A 16,882-nucleotide genomic window follows, 5' to 3' on the forward strand; every position below is an offset into this window, starting at 1 on the left:
CTCAAGCCTATCTCCACGAAGCGTGCAAGCTTCACTATGAGAAAAAAATCAAACAAATATAAGAAAAATTTACCACTCAATCTTTGTACAAAAATCTCTCAATAAGAAATCTCAAAATCCTTATAAAAGTTCTCTGAAATCTTTGAAGAAGCCTCTCTGTACGATCAGGACGTCACCAGCTACCCAACACAATAAACAAATCATTAATCGGAGTTTTATAGCCTCCAAAAATCCCAAAACAACATTTCACTAGGAGACCGAGTCCAAATCAAATCTTAGATCAATTCTGACCGTCCGATCGTGATCGACTCGAATCGTGGCCATCCGATCGCGCAATCAGGCATCTCAAGCTCCTGATCAAACTTGGGATCAATTTGAGCTGTTAGATCTTTACCAACACTGATTTCGACCATCGGATCACGCTCAATCATGCATGGATTGCGCCATCTGCACTGTGGACCACCGGTCCATGGTGGATCGCATCACACAACTCTCTCCCCCATGCGCAACCACTGGGCCTACCCACGAGCACCTGTGCATGCCCATGCTGGTCTGGGGTCGCATGCTGGGCCGCACCTATGGCCACCCCGTGCACTGCCGGCCTACACCGGACTCTAAGCCCCTCCGACGGTCTATGGGTCATACCAGCTTGCTGTTGGCCTTCTTTTGTGCATATCTCCTCCGTCTGGACTCTGTTTGGATTGTTCTCAGGCTCGTTGGATTTCGTTTTTCGTCCTGAATCTCATTTTAAATTTATTATGGATCGAATTTTGAGATATTTTCCTCAACAATCTTCATCTCGACTCAATATTTGGCCTCCATCTATCTCTGAGAGCCTGTGATCCATCTCACCCCCATACCTTGAGGCACACCTGCTGTCTCATGGATGGACAAATATGGAAGTCGAGTCAGACCGCTCGACTCCATCTCCGTCATGGACTGTATCCACTCTGATCAAAGATCTACTCGAAAAAATCTCCTACAGCGATAGAAACTTCACTCTATGACGTCGCCTCTCATCTTTTTGAGTCTCGCATCTCGTGCTCGATCCATCTTCATTTAGAGCTCCACATTGCATTGGGCTACCTACCAGGTAGTAATATTCTCTCATCCTCTTCTTCTCCTTTAGAATAACCCTATCGCTGTGTATAAGCTTCAGAATTTCATCACCAGTTACCTACCTATAGCCGTTTGAATCCAGTCTGCTCCGTAATATAAGATTCCACCTGAAATTGGATATGTATCGGACCTCATCCAATCTCCTCACTGCACTATCATGTGTCCTCCAGCTGACCGTTGTAATGCTTCTGATCGCACAGCTTGATCCATCTGACAGATGAACAGTACCCTCATTGCTCTCCGGAAAGTCAAACAGTTTCTTTCTATAACATATATGATGGGTGCATCAGAATCTAGAATCTACTGCTGGAAAGAAGTAGATACCTTGTCAGATATCAATAGGACATCATCCTCTGATTTGCTACTGGCCATCATTGCAGTAGCCCTCATTCGATCCTTGAGTTATGGGCAATCTCTAACACGATATCCCAACTCATCACACCGGTAGCATTTGATCTTGTCAGGATCCCTCATTTTGGATCTGGATCGTCCTTCTCACGATCCTCTATTGCTTTGTCTATTGCCACCTGCTCCTTCAGAAACTGTTAAAGCTAAGCTGCCATCATTTGAGCTCGAAGCCTGATTTTTTCGCCTAAGAACCTTATTTTGAAGAATCGTCATGATGACCTCGTCCATCTTGATGGTGCACTTTTTCACTATAAGAGCAGTTATCAAAGACTTATATAAAAGAGAAAGCGATGCTAGCAAGACCAACATCCTGATCTTCTTCTCAACCTTCTCACCTACACTGAGAAGATCGATGAAAATCTTTTAAAAGTAGCTAAGATGTTCCTGCACACTCTATCCCTTGTCTATCTGCAGTTGATAGAACTGCCTCTAGAGGAAGAGAGTATTGGTGAGAGACTTCATCATGTATAACTCTTCGAGCTTTAACTACAGCACCATCAGAAAAATCTCGTCAAGTACATGAATCACCACCTCATCCATCAAGTACAAGCGAATAATATTTATCGTCTACATCTATAGCCAGTTCTAAGTTTTTTCCTCCATGATGGCTAGCTTCTTCTAGTACAAGAGAGTATCAATTCACCCATGTTGAATGAGCACGTCTTTCACTCTCACTTACCACAAAAAAAAATTGCTCTTTTCGATGAATCGATTGATCTCCACCTTAATTGTGCTTGTCTTCTCCATCTCCAATCTCAATCAATACTATCTCTGTCGGATCATCTGGTACTACTTGTCTACAGTAATCAGGCTCTGATATCACTTGTTGGGAGAGGAAGAAAGAAGAAAGAGAGAGAAAAACATCACAAATAAATCAAGATAATATGGATTGGCCTCAAGCCTACCTCCACGGGGCATACAAGTTTCACTATGAGAAAGAAAATCAAACAAATACAAGAAGAACTCATCACTCAACCTTTGTACAAATATCTCTCAATAAGAAGCCCTAAAATCTTCACAAAAACTTTTTGAAACATCTTAAAAAATCTCTCTACATGACCAGAACATCACCAGCTACCCAACGTAATAAACGGATCGTCAATCAGAGTTTTATAGCCTCTAAAAACCTCAAAACAGCGTGTCACTAGGAGATCGAGTCTAAATCAAACCCTAGATCAATTCTGGCCATCCGATCATGACCGGCTCGAATCGTGGCCGTTCGATCATGACCGGCTCGAATTGTGGCCGTCCGATTGCGCAATGAAGTGTCCCAGGCTTCTGATCAAACTCGGGATCAATTTGGGCCGTCAAATCTTCACCGATGCTGATTTTGACTATCGAATTGCGCTCAATCGCGTGTTGACCGCGCCATTTGTACTGTAGACCGCCGGTCCATGGTGGACTGCATCACACGGCCCTCTCCCCCACGCACCCCTGTTGGGCCGGCCTGCACGCTTGGCTGTGCGCCCGTGGCTCGCCCATGCACTGCCGGCCTACGCCGACGCGTGGGCTCCTCCGACAGTCAGTGGGCCATACCAGCCTGTTGCTGATCTTCTCTCATGCGTATCTCCTCTATCTGGACTCCGTTTGTGCTGTTTTTGGGCTCATTGGATTTCGTTTTTCATCCTAGACCTCGTTTTGGGCTTAATGTGGACCAAATCTCGAGATATTTTCCTCAACAAGATAGTTAGGATCTTCCCACTTTGTTATAAAAAATAATAGAAGAGCACCACTACACATCTATGAATTTCATTTAAAGTAGAATTTCACAAAGATAACAACCAGCAAGTATGTTCTGCATAACCAATCACCCTATTATGCCATGATTTATTTTTCAATAGGAAAATTTTAGACATGTGAGATAATGGGATGGTGCTGGAAATAATGGAAAAGAAAGAAGACATCAAGTTAATGAACTAAACTTTATACCTACTTCAGCATCACTTACTGATTTACCAGACATTTACCTCCAAAAAAAGGGCACTTGTCCAAAGAATTAAGAAAAGTACTGTGCTTTTTTTTTTTTTTTTTTTTGAGGAGAAATACTATGCATGTTTTAAGTATTACAATTGGAACAATATTTGTTGCATACATAAAAAACGGTTCTGCAAATGTCTGAAAAGAAAAGAGCACACTCATTCAAAGCTAATTACAGATGAATTAGTGGAATTGAACAAGGCAAATAAATGATCTGCAGCACCAAGTTGTTAGGAATATTCCAGTAGGTTCCAAATCAGTGAAAGGAAGACAAGAAAGATGAAGACATAGAAAACTAGAACAGATATTGGGGATCTTGGGTACCTTTCAGGTAGTTGACGGTCTCATACAATAGGATACAGCTATTAGTTATTCTAGAAAGATAAAATATGACTACAAAGGTCATTATTAAAAACAAAAAAAATTGTATAACTTCAAAAATTAAATCTGGTTTTTATTGAAGATAGAGAAATAAGGTCCCCGACCATGCCAAGAGCCAAACATATAATGTCAACAACTTTTTGCTATATAGAATTTTCAACCTGTTAGTGATAGCCATCCCAACAGAAATGCATATTTTTAATATCTTACTACTGAACAGAAGCATGCACCAGTATCCTGCAGAGACCTGAACTGAGTAGTGAAATGTTATACCTTAATATGCATTCTAGATTAAATTACATAAAAATAAACAAATCTAGGCCATTTAACTGATCCAATATTTCACTTCTTTGAACTGGTAAGGCTTTACATGATGAAAAGGTAAAAAAGAAAGATAGGGCAGGTTATCATAAATTAATGCATCTGCCTGCTATAATTTCTGATGCTAAGAAGCCAGATATATTCATTCATATCCTTGGAGGCCACTTGATGTCACTGCCTATTTCTACTTCAGTGGAAGTCCGAAGGACTGTTGAGGCAGCAAGTTTGCACTTCTGCAGTGATTTTATAATTTAATTTTCTTCCACCTGTTGCCGCTTTTACTTCAATGCCGTTCATCATCAAACGTACTTGCAGAGAGAACTCACAGTTTTGTACCTTTTTTTTTTTTTAAATGTAAATTACAATGCCTTCATAGTCACTCTAATGAATGATGACCTTTTGAATTCATTGTAGGATGCCTTGAAGCACAATGTTTCAATTCAAGGTCGAGACACCACAGGAAGCTGGCTAAGCAAGCTTGGGGACTATTATTTTCTTCGTCTTTCATTTGGGTCCACCTAAAGGCAGCAATTCTTTACTTCCTGAGGTTCCTGCTCAAGCTTGCAGTTAGGCCCTCTATAGCAGGTTGTTGAACCCATTTCTTCATTGCATTGATGGAGGTTGCCACAGTCTCTCCGAAGATTTTGCCCTCTTTTGTTATGTTTCTCTGTACAAAGTTGAGATATTTCTTCAAGCCCACTAAGAGGTGCCATGCTAGTCTTTTCATGCATCCCTTTGCTATGCTTTTGCACATGCTGTTATTTCACAAGTTGCTGAGATGCCACATAAAGAGCACTGAACCTTCATCTATTTATGAAACATTTCTGAACCTTCATGCATTGGCACAGATCCAAACCGAACTGACTCCTTTGACATATTTCTTTGCCTTGTTTTTACTGATTTTCATATATCATTCTTGAAGATCTTCCTGTTTATATTCTTTTTTGGCATCATAAGAAGACCTCTCCTCTGCATTGGCTCCAAGGGAATCAATCCTCCATGAGATCAAACATTGCACAAAGAAATATGACCAAGAATTAAAATGAACATGCAGCTTTCTCCAAATGCATGCAAATCTGTGCTAATGTGCTTATGGAGTACATGAAACCAGAGTTTCTCTGTCTACTACCATTTCACTTAGGCAGTTTGCAGTCCAGCTGCAACAAAGAAACTTTTTCGAGTCTCGTTTCTTCATCAATTTCTTCATCTTGATAGCATCTGCCTCCCTCTCAGCAACAATTATGTTCCATTATAGCACATAACCTCCTGCACTTTCTGGCTCGAGCTTAGATGAATGCAAAGCCACCATCTTAGCAAGCTCAATCTTGCCAGGACTTGGGCAAGCCTCTAATAATGCTTCCCATAAAAGAATCTGGCTCCATGGGCATGCCTTGATGAGATCATAAGCCTCCCAAGCTTCCCAGCTCTGCCAAGCAAATGCACCATGCAAGCTAATGCTCCAATCTGGACCATCCCAAGTTCTTCTTGCGTCAAATTGAATAAACTCTTCCCTAGTTTGTCAATCCAGCATGACAACAAGATGTAAGGACTACAATAAATGTAAGATGGGCAGGTCTTACACGCTCATTTTGACCCTGATTGCACTGTCACATTACCCATGGTTTGAGTATCTGAAAATCATAGAATTCCATGACACAATGCTACTCTCTCACATCTGATGAAAAGTACTGACTGCTTCGAATATAAGCCCACACTTGGCATACACGTCAACGAGCACTACCTATGAACAAATCTTGGTCCAATCCTGTTACCACAGCATGACCATGAATCTCTTTTCCATGTCTCAAGTCCACAACATTGGCACAAGCTGGCATAGGACTGCTAATTGTGACTCAGCTTGGCCTCATTCCTGCAACTGCTACCATTTGCCTGAACATTCCGAAGGCCTTGTCATACTTGAAATTGAGCACAAAACCAGATTTAATTGCAGTCCAGGAAACAACATCAGGCTCAACTCCATCAACCTGCATTGATCTGAACAGATCCATGGCCATCTCATCATTGCCCGTTCGAGAGAACCCAGAAATCATTGTATTGCATGTCATTAAATCTGGTTTTACCCCTAAAGATCTCATCTTTAGAACAAGACCATGGCACTTTCTGCTAGGCTTCCATGGGGATAGCCCGAGATCCTTCTCAGCCGTTCTGTCAAACACCCTCCGAGCACTGTGTAAGTTGACCGTGTTTGGAGCACATATCGATCAAAGCACAATGGAAGCATCAGAATCGAGCAGCGAGCGAGTGAACAAATCGCGTACCACTCTTCAGGACCTAGATCAGAGAGTTTGGCACAGGCTCGGATAACACTAGGAAGGACGGAGGACGTAAGGGTCGGGTCTGCGGCCTTCCTTGATTTGAGAAGTCGGGGGAAGTCATGGAAGGGCTCTTCGTGGGGACCTTGGCCGGGCGGGGATGGCTGATCTGGGTGATCCAACGGCCGAGATATTCTTTAGACATCCCCATATTATATCCCGCATTGGACGGCAGAAAAGTAATTTCCGCATAAAAGTTTATATGCACACTTTCGTATGAGATTCTGTCTCATAAGTATCATAGCGGCAGTTAGATTCTAGGGTTATCGAATTGAAACTTGGGCGGCCGGAAAAAGGTTCCTTTGGACCGTTCGAAATTGGGAGCAAGAAACCCTGCTGAAATCTGGAAGCGCTGGGGTTGTTGATCTCCTCTTCCGCCATTGGTAACTGCCGCAAGAACCACCCTCAAGGCCGTGGAGTTCTTGATGAATGGTGGCCATGTCGTGTACTCAAAGAGGAACCGCCGTCGGAGCCTGTCTGGGAGTCGAGCTATGGCTTCCGAAGCCCTCGACTGGATACGGCCGCCGTCGCCGGTCGATGAAAACGCCACCACTTCCTGCTCCCCGTCGGAATCCTCTGCTGCTGAAAAGATTCTTGAACCCTCTAGCCAAGAACTGCATGCTCGGTTCTTCAAAGCCGTGAAGAAATTATCGGGATCGGACCATGTTTCCCTTCCAAAGACCGGCTCCAGACCTATCCACCCACACGCGCTTGCTTACAATAGGCTGATGGGGGCCTTCGGCCAGGTCGGCGAGGTGGATGAAGTCCTCCGCCTCTTCCGCGAGATGAAAGAATCCAAGTGCCATCCGAATGTTCTCTGTTACAACACGGTCATCAACGCCCTGGTTATGGCGGAGCGTCTGGAAGAAGCCGAAGCAATATTTGAGGAGATGATCTTGTCGGGGCTAAGGCCCAATGTTTCCTCCTATAACATTCTCATAAAGATGCATGCTTGGTATGCGAGACGATTCGATCTGGCCTATGAGGTCCTTCTGAGGATGAAGGGTTGTGGGTACAGTCCTGACACCACCACATACTCGACATTGATTGCAGGTCTTTGTAGGGAAGGGAGAATTAGGGAGGCCTTGGGTGTTTTAGATTGGATGCTGGAGGAGAAATGCTCGCCCACCGTCCACACTTATACGCCCATTGTGCAAGGTTATTGCCGTGAAGGAAGAATTGAAGAGGCTAAAAGTTTGATGGCCACTATGGAGAGTGTCGGCTGCCCTCCGAATTGTGTGACCTACAATATATTGATCGATGCACTTTGCAAAGTGGGGAGCTTTGATGAGGTTGAGAAGGTTCTCCGAGAAAGTGAGTTAAAGGGTTGGAAGCCTAATGCGATCACCTATAACACGTATATCAATGGCCTTTGTAAGAGCCACAAGGCTAAAGAAGCATTCCAGAAATTGGAAGTTATGCTGGGGAATGGATTGTCTCCCACTGTAGTCACTTTGAATATCCTTCTTGATTGCCTTTGTCGTGATTCAAAAGTTTGGGAGGCCAAATGCTTGTTGGAGAGGAGCTCTGAACTGGAATGGGATGTTGGTGTGGTTGGTTACAACACTGTGATGAGCAGGCTATGTGAGATTGGGACATGGTCAGCTGTTCTTAAGCTCTTGAGTGACATGTTTAAAAAAGGTATCTCCCCAAATACTCAAACATTTAACATTGTGATTCGTAGCCTATGCATAGGTGGAAAATTTCGCAAAGCAGAATGTTTGGTTAGCAGCAGAGGGTTCATTCCAGATGTGGTGACATATAACACGATGATTCATTGGTTTTATCTTGAGGGAAAGATAAATGAGGTTCAGCATCTTTTTTCTAACATGGATGTTCAGAAGATTACACCAGATGCAATCACTTACAAAATTTTGATTAATGGCCTTTGTAGACAAGGAAAGTATTCGGAGGCTACTAATTGTTTCTTCAGATCTCTGGAATATGGCTATTCTAAAGATCTTGTTCTATCTCTAACTTATAGGCTGATTAGGAGTAGAAGACTCAAAGAAATGCTCAACCTATGTAAAGGATTGGAGAGGCAGGGTTTTTTTCCAGATGTCCTTATCTTTGAAACAACAATCAGGGCATTTTGCAGGGAGGGTTATTGTCGAAGCACAGATATTTATCAAGTCTGTCTTGTTCTGGACAAAATGCTTCAGAGGAGTTAAAACTCTTGCTGGATGTTGGATTCGTTTAATCTAACATTTCCTTTTCATTGGAGAACGTGAACATATGGGAGGTAATTTTCTTTTTCTACTTTGTTTATCAGTATAATGTGGAAACTCTTCTGCCCTTCTGTTTTACCAGATTTGACAGTGCATGTCTCTGTTCCAATGTTCATTCCCTTGGATCAGCATGTTACATGCAACATACAACAGCCTTCGCTGGATTTGATGATAGATGTTACCTGCATTTCTTCCATTGTCAAGCATCTAATATTGCTGCAATAATCACGAGAACTAGCCGTAATTCAATTATCACTATGCTGTTTCGTGTCTTATTATTATTCAAATCCATGTACCGTGCATTTTATGATGGCAAAAACTTGTACAGAGAAAAGCAAGTATCGGTGTTATGCTATGATGAACCTTCCTGGAGCTCCCACATTATATATCTTTAAGAGAACCATTTTTCTCCTCCTATACCTGCATTTAGTCATTCGCTGGCTTTTGATTCAGACTTCTTATACAATACTTTTTCTCTCTGATATATGATGTGTCACCATTGGTTGGAATCATAAATCATGATAAATTCTTGAATTCAAGCACTATGTCTCCATTTAGTTTGCTTGCTATTATGAAAGTTACTGATAGTAGCGAATGAATTTTACATGAAATCTGTTTACTGGGTTAGGCATTGGATGTTTCTCATACATGCTACTATATGTTGTTAGATTTTACCAGTTATTGAACAACATTATGCATTTCTTGAAAAATAAGAAATGTTATAGTGCATTTAATTAAGAAATTTGGTAGACCACTCAGCAACACCTGCATCAAATATTCCTTTTCGGTGAACAAGTATTGTATACACCTTTATCTTGAGTCCAACGTTCTGTAATTGTGGTATTTCTTGGAAGCCAATAGTTGACATTTTGATTGGGATTTTTTGATAATTCTTCTTGTGGATTTTTTTTTCTTTTTTTGTCTTGATAGTGTCATCTCAATTAGCGATCAAAAGCGCGTCATAATCAGAACCCTTTTTTTCTCTTTTCTTCTAGTTACAGTTGGACCTCCAAAAGTAAACTGGAATGTAGTTTAGTTGTGTGAGCAGATTACGAGTGAAACTAATAAAGGTAGACAAAAGCAAATGTGTTGGTTTATTAAAATTAAAGACTCGGGTCATATTTATATCATAATTATTAAGAAGTCAATTAATATGGCAGTCTTGATTTTTCATTTGAGAATTGAGGTGTTCTAGCTGTTCAAGTTGAATTCTATGTCAAAAGAAAGAATACAAAAATCTTTTGGTCCAATACACAGTTGGGTTGACATCAAGTTGACAATGGTTGCAAAGTTCTTCTCAATCCTTTCATATATCCTTCCTTAAAGATGGTTTCCATTGCCAAAGCCATATCAGTAGGATAAGGCTTTATTGTTGTTTGTTGAGCCAAGAATATCTATTCTCTGGATATAAGTTGCATGGTTGGTTAGCCTATCCTTCTATGACATGGCATATGTGCCTGTCCTATTTTCAGGTCAGTGGATACTCTTGAGAATAAACTGTGGGAGGAAGGAGACCTGGGTTCAGTAATGCATTTTGCAATGCTGACATTGACATCATGCCTGGTTATTTTGTTTCTCCTGGGCAAGATAAAATTTCTCTAAAGATTGTTGTTGCTGCTTCTGCTGCTGCAGCTATAGAGTCTACTTACCTGCTATACATAATTTTATATTACATCTGATATATAATATGTATAGGCAAGTTTTTGTTACTATATTATAGAATGCTTTTGATATGTAGACGAGTAGGTGCAGAGTGAAGCAACCTTGCCAGGGTCATAGGAATTGTATGTTTAATTATGAGGCAGTTGATGAAGATGCTGGGCCAATTTCTGCAGTTATTACAAAGAGATTTAAGGTGATACAAGTTCCCTCTTTTTGTTTCATATAGTTCTTATACAAGATTTTAATATAGTTTTTGAAAGTCATTTCAGTTTGAAAAGGAAAAAGTATTCAGTTTCACAGAAGCAACAGACTGACTTATATTTACTACCATATGGAAGTTGAAAACATGTCCTTTTTAAAGCATTTAATAAAACATATTTACTTGATTAGAAACAGATGTATTCTGGAACCATGAAATGTAAAAAAGAGCTTAATGCTACAGTAACTATTTTCTCATAACGTAGCTTTTATTTTTAAAATTTCTCCCTGTTGTGTTCTCATTTTCTTTTGCACATGTCCTAGAACTGAGACATCAGTTGTAGGTCTGTGTAATCCATTTTTTTGCATCATAAGGTATGCATATTAGGGAATTGGACCAACCATACAAGGTATGGGCCACAAACTCTAATTGCAAAGTCGTAATGTTGGATATGGTGCATTCAACAAAGTCAACATTGTACCTATCAACTAATGTATGATACTTCGACCATGTTCCACATTCCACAAAATATAGATGATATCATGATTAACAGATCGAGTTATTGAACAATGATAATTGTGATTGTCTCTATTTTTTGTCATTACCACATAGGCTTCCAAGTGATTGTCATTTTGACCACATCCAAAATGAAAATTGGATGTTCTTTGTACAAATAATTGCTGTCATTAGATTGCTCCTGTCATTATTGCTGCAGACATATATGAGGTTAAAGTCTTTTTGATTGAACTTGATTTACTTCAGTCTCAGCTGTATAGTGATAATTGTGATACTTTATTTCTTGTTAGTACTGCATTAAGTTCTAAGTGACTCATGGTCATCTAGAGCTCATCCAAAGTGAACAGTGCATGTAGGATGTTCTTTGTACAAATGGATTGCTCTTGTCATTATTGCCGAGGCTAAAGTCTTGCCTTCTGATCGAACTTGACTTACATCAGTCAGCTGAATAAAGCATGTCAACAAATTCATGCAACTTACAAAATGATTGAAGAAGGTATAATCTACGCTCTACTTTGCATCCACTTCATGAATGATTTTCTTTCTTAAAATCTTTGCAAAACTGCTGTACATTGTTTTTGACCACCAGTCAGTTATCAAAAGTTTAGCAAATAAAAGGTTTATAATCTTGTGTTCATACATATGAAACAACTAAATCTGTTCACCATCAGCGTTGCATCTAAGAGACTTGCTATGCCATGCTTTAGATCGAATGCCATTAGAAACAGCTTCCCTGATATTTCATATTGAAAATTCAAAGTTGATAAATATAAATTGTTGAAGCAAATAGTATGGTACTTGTCTTCATCATAGCATTTTCGATGGTTCGGTCTCCCTATTGCCAATCATCTTTCTGATGGAAAGTCCTTAGGGATCCTTTGTGCTCAAATTCTGAAATATTTGGCTGGGAATTTGTAAATTGGTAATTGAAATAGAGTGACTTAACAACCACAAGTGTCAGCCATCTGCACATTTCACCTTCTGGCAAATGTTTCCCAGCACATCTGGAATTACCTGGAGCAACAACTTTTAGGACCATTTTTCTCTGTCGTACTAAATTGGTTACATTGGTCTGCAGCTCAGGCTTGTTAGTCTGTCCAGTATCCTCCATCCTGAAAGGGATTAACCTTCACAAATTATTGATTATTTGAAACCAAGAACCTTCACCACTCATCTGATTGTACATAATCATACTCATGGTCATCATAGCATATGCTGATCTGTTAGAATTAGGGACTTGATTGAAAATGAACCTTATCATTAATTAAATGGACTGAAGTATTTCTTATGCTATAAATGAAGGAAAAATCGGCTTTTTCTTTGTAGGATCTTTCAGATCTAATGAGATCTAGGACGGAATATTTCAAAAAAAATTATCCTACGATATTTCAGATCTAATTTCTATTATCTGATATTAAATCTAAAATTAAATCTGGAAACATGAGGAATAGAGAAATACCTCTAGGATAACTAGATTATCCTGTAGATGATCGCAGCAATGCCCGAGGCTCTAAAATAGCCACGCAGTCGCCTGGCCTCTACCGGTATCCACTCGAGCAGGATTTGGATCGTCTTCTCCTCGTGAATCTTTGCTCCAAAAATCAGATCTGGATCTGATCTGGAAAATCTTCAAAAGATCTTCTGAAGCTGGGACAGCAGCTTCTCGACAAATCTTTGCAGCCTTCTGAATCTAATCAGGAAGCGACCACACCTTGGACAAGCACCAGATGGACGTCCAACCTCTTGGACGTGAAGAGGGGAAGGAGAGGAGCAGAGGGGGCATGGAGAAGTGGAGAGGATTCAGGCTTTTGCTGGTTATTGAGCAGAGTCTCTCAACCCTAGGCGCAGACGGGGTTTAAATAGACTCTGCTGCACCATGCAGTGCCATATCATTTGACCAATCAGAAAATTTCAATTAATTCTGAAAAAATTCTGATTGGTGGAGTGATGTCATCTGATCATATCAGATAAGAATCCCCACAATCCCTCCTACTGTTGGCACCAACACTGGATAAGCACAGTGAGATTTGCGCCCCACAGTCCAAGTTGATCAAGGGATCAGAGTCCTCATCTCATGGGATTCTATCCTTATCCACTTGGGGCGCATGCCCAATTTGAATATAGCGCCCACTTTGAGGGCTAATTTAACAGGTGGACACTCCACAAAAACTCTCCAATGACCTCTTGCCAAGTGACCTTCAGTCCAAGATCCATGGGTCAACGTTTGATCAATGTCCTAAAACGAAAATGGCAGGTGACAGAAATTAGCAGGTGTTGTCTTAAATTCATCTCATGAATTAGACAAATCCTTTTTGAGATGGACTGGCTCCAGTCAGACTGAGAGAAACCTTCTCAAGGTTCTCTGGATGAGTCAAATCACATTTGGCTCAGTCGAGATAGAAAAGATTACATGAGGAGAAAGTTAGGCTCAATCGTGTGCTAGCATGATTTTCTTGAACCTAATTGGATCTAATCCAAATCAATCAAACTGGGCTAGCTCAATTGATGATATCTAGACCCTAACTCTTGTTTGTGTGATCCAGTTAAGTTCATTTCCGTATGGTAATGAGACATGTCGTGATCTCATCATCGACATCATCGAAACTCCTTTCAATGGATCAGAACTCTTCTGATTCAGACAATTAGAATGATCGATCATCAAAATCATTCTAATTGCTCCCAAAATCCACCAGTGACACTTAGCATATATGGTGGCAACCCATCATAAATAAAGACGAATCTCTTGGTGCAGCTACCTGTGTGATTGAGTTCTTCTATCATGAGTCCCGACTGAATTAGGATTAAGGTGAACTCGTCAAACCCAACATCAGTCATATGAATCAATCGATCGATCCAAGTCCGATGTGAAATCTTAATAGAAAACTCTTTTCCATTATTTCACTCTGTCATGGCCATGGGCTTAAGGACTCAATCTTTCGATCATCATAGGACTACTCCTCTCATCTACCAAGGTTGATAGATCCCTTCTTGGTGCGATCTGGTTCCTACAATGAATATGCTACAGCCAACATACACCTCAGGATTCCAAATGGCTAGGAGATCGAGTTATGGTGTAGTCAAACTATAACACACTCAAGGTGAACTGTCGATGTACCTCAGGTCATAGAACTAGACACACAGCTGCAGCATCGAGCTAGTCATCGACGAGAAGGTAGATTTTCTTATGACTGCTCGAGGTGGTCACGCTCAGTACTCTCGTTCTCAACGAATATCTGTACTCTCGCTTCGGTGTCTCCACACCGTAAACTCATGACACATCTACTCTAAGGAAGCGATCGTACACCAACCTTTCGGATCGATCACCATCCTTGTGATGATCCTATGGTCAGGAGCTGTTTATGAGTTAGTTATGTAAATTCATGCCTTAAATTTTCAACTCTTGAAAATATGAATTAATATTTCTACTAACTCAGAGGATGTATCACAGACATAATGTACACAATGTGATAGTAGAATAACCTTTTTATTTATTTATAGTCAAAATTACAAATTTGTCCTTACATTTGTACAGAAATCTGTCAACCAATCTGGCATCTAGGGCACACATCTAACAATAAATACATTAGCACGGTGTGCCTTCGACAATATTATGTTGGCCTTACATGTTAATCGGGTCTTCTTTGTAGCATATGCATATTCGAGTTACTAGTTATGTGATGTTTGTGTTTCATATGTCAGTGATGTCTTAGACATGATTAAGTGAGCCTCAAGCTTATGTGCTCTTGGTGGTTTATGCATATCTTGTGGAGTGACATAAATTTCTGCTGTGCTAAAGTGCTTTACCTTTGCCCCTATTATCAGATAAATCAGCCTGGGCAAGTAAGGATTGCATGGTTGTTGCATGGCTATCTACCTGAGTATCATTGGCACATGCATCTTATTTCTACATATCATTTAATTGTTAACGAGTACTTCCCATAAAAGAAATTACCCCCAAAAACATCAATAGCACATCTCATCCCTTTGATCTGCATCTAGTTTTATAGATCATATCTTACAATTGCTTCTCATGTATCGTGTTTGGCACTTTCTAAACTGACTCTTTTGTGGTCTTCTCTCTGCCATCTTCTGGACCTGAATCTGTGGCCTGTACTTCGTGTAAGCATTCTAGGTTTTTTCCTCTCTTCCCGGTCAATTGACAGCCATACGTGCAAACATGCAATACATAAATTTCTTTTATTTCCCCAGTCAATTATTGGCAGAAACTTTACATGTGCAATCATACAATACATGAACACAGAAGACCAGCATTCCTAGAAAACCTGATTACAAAATAGATAGAACTTGAAAGGCACATGTGACTATTATTACTGTTCAGATGCAAACACGGATATTAATCCCCATGCCTTTACCTTGCAGGAGGGCAGAAGGTAATGAGATATCGTGATGCCCTGCATGTTCTCAAGCTCGTGGGGTCATCATAGGCAAAGCTGTATGCGTGGGGGCATATGGACTTGAAGATGTGGGAGAAAAGTGTTGGCTTGCAGCTCCTTGGGGAACTGTAATCCCCGGTGCAGCAATACTTGTCCGTCTTCAGAGCCAGGCATGCACTCTTACACCCAACCACCTTCCCTTGCCGCCTCTCCTCAAACTTGAAAGGGCAGCAGACGTTCAGGTCCACCTCGCATCCTGCCACACCGCACCCGATTCCTCCCCCGATTGGTTTCATTGTAACTGGAAGATTGAAGCCATCCACCAAGCTCACATCATAGTAGTGCAGTGGTGATCTGGTGGTGCCAAAGGTCATCTCAACAACGGTGGCTGGTGGTGCTCCACTCATGCCCTGGCAATGGAGTCGCCCGCCGCAATCCCCCGTGTCGCAGGAGCCCTTGCCTTGTTTGTCAAAGCAGCAGCCTTTTCTGGCCCATATCCTCCCAGACCAGCCGGGAGGCACATCGAAGAATGTCTCCTCGAACGCATCAAGATGGAAGCCTCCATCTTCTGGGGTCGGTTGCCCTGCATTGCCGAGTGTCCCAGGCCACACGCTGTGGTTGCAATTGTTAACCAGTATGAGTTGGATCTCACCTGCAAGAAAGGAGAGGTGCAGAAGGAGGAATTCAGATTCCCTTGTCAGCAAATTAAGAATACTAGGATTGTTCGGTTTACATTTGATCTTACATGATAGCGTGATCGACAAGCAGAGACAGAGGAAGAAAAGATTTAGTTTGTGAGTTGGCATCCTTCCCGGTCTATTGGGTTTTTGATGTTGGCTCAGTGCTGTCGGTTGGCTTTTTTGGGGTGCTATATGTGATGTTTGGAAGAGCAAAGAGACGGGGGAGTGGGGGTAGTGGCTTCCTAGAACTTCGTTGCCATGAAGTGTGCCGCAACCACTTGTAACGGCTTTTGAAGGGGGCTGACTGCTGAGAAGTGCTGGGACACTACGTGCTCTTAAGATATAGCTTCATTTTATCTATCTATCTATCTATCTTTATCTATATATTTATTTATTTATATATTTATAGTCTCCTTTTGCTTTCCTTAATTCCTTCTTCTAGAGGTGTCCTTGCTACTTTGGAGTTAACTATCTTAGGTGGGGAACCCAACCCATGATCATAATCTTTGGCCCTTGCTTTATCTGGATCTGGGCTGTCTTTTCCTTTAAACATGTGATTGCCAACGTCACCAAGAGAATAAAAGGTCAGACAATTGATGTTCGGAGACATCTTTTTGGGGATGGATGTAGACCAAAGCTGTTTGCTATGCCAATGGCAACGGGC

At 41.1% G+C, this 16,882-nt stretch overlaps 2 protein-coding genes and 1 pseudogene across 10 annotated transcripts; 1 reads left to right on the top strand and 2 right to left on the bottom strand.

Moving 5' to 3' along the window:
- Positions 1–4,106: 4,106 nt before the first annotated feature.
- LOC109506585 (pentatricopeptide repeat-containing protein At5g59600-like) lies at positions 4,107–6,920 on the bottom strand (annotated as a pseudogene).
- LOC105056911 (uncharacterized) lies at positions 6,788–16,616 on the top strand. 9 transcript variants are annotated; one of them, XM_073248338.1, is made up of 4 exons: positions 6,788–8,781; positions 10,506–10,622; positions 11,435–11,640; positions 15,525–16,616. In XM_073248338.1, exon 1 carries the CDS (start codon positions 6,965–6,967, stop codon positions 8,708–8,710), a length of 1,746 nt encoding a protein of 581 aa, XP_073104439.1. In that variant the 5' UTR covers positions 6,788–6,964; the 3' UTR covers positions 8,711–8,781; positions 10,506–10,622; positions 11,435–11,640; positions 15,525–16,616. The 9 variants fall into 9 exon arrangements, with proteins under 9 accessions (XP_073104439.1, XP_010937580.1, XP_029123936.1 ...); XM_010939278.4 differs by having other exon boundaries at positions 11,492–11,640; XM_029268103.2 differs by having other exon boundaries at positions 11,501–11,640.
- On the bottom strand, positions 15,355–16,460 carry LOC105056912 (thaumatin-like protein). The gene is made up of 2 exons (XM_019854954.3): positions 16,284–16,460; positions 15,355–16,190 (listed from the first exon to the last, which is right to left on the bottom strand). The coding sequence occupies exons 1-2, from the start codon at positions 16,342–16,344 to the stop codon at positions 15,514–15,516; spliced, it is 738 nt and encodes a 245-aa protein (XP_019710513.1). The 5' UTR covers positions 16,345–16,460; the 3' UTR covers positions 15,355–15,513.
- Positions 16,617–16,882: the final 266 nt, after the last annotated feature.

Source organism: Elaeis guineensis, chromosome 14, assembly GCF_000442705.2.
Source record: "Elaeis guineensis isolate ETL-2024a chromosome 14, EG11, whole genome shotgun sequence".
Lineage (NCBI taxonomy): Eukaryota > Viridiplantae > Streptophyta > Magnoliopsida > Arecales > Arecaceae > Elaeis > Elaeis guineensis.

Coding starts and splice junctions, on each gene's coding strand:
- LOC105056911 (XM_073248338.1), top strand. CDS start 6,965: ATGAATGGTGGCCATGTCGTGTACTCAAAGAGGAACCGCCGTCGGAGC.
- LOC105056912 (XM_019854954.3), bottom strand. CDS start 16,344: ATGCCAACTCACAAACTAAATCTTTTCTTCCTCTGTCTCTGCTTGTCG. Junction 16,191..16,283: donor CTTGTCGATCACGCTATCAT/GTAAGATCAAAT, acceptor CCTTTCTTGCAG/GTGAGATCCAACTCATACTG.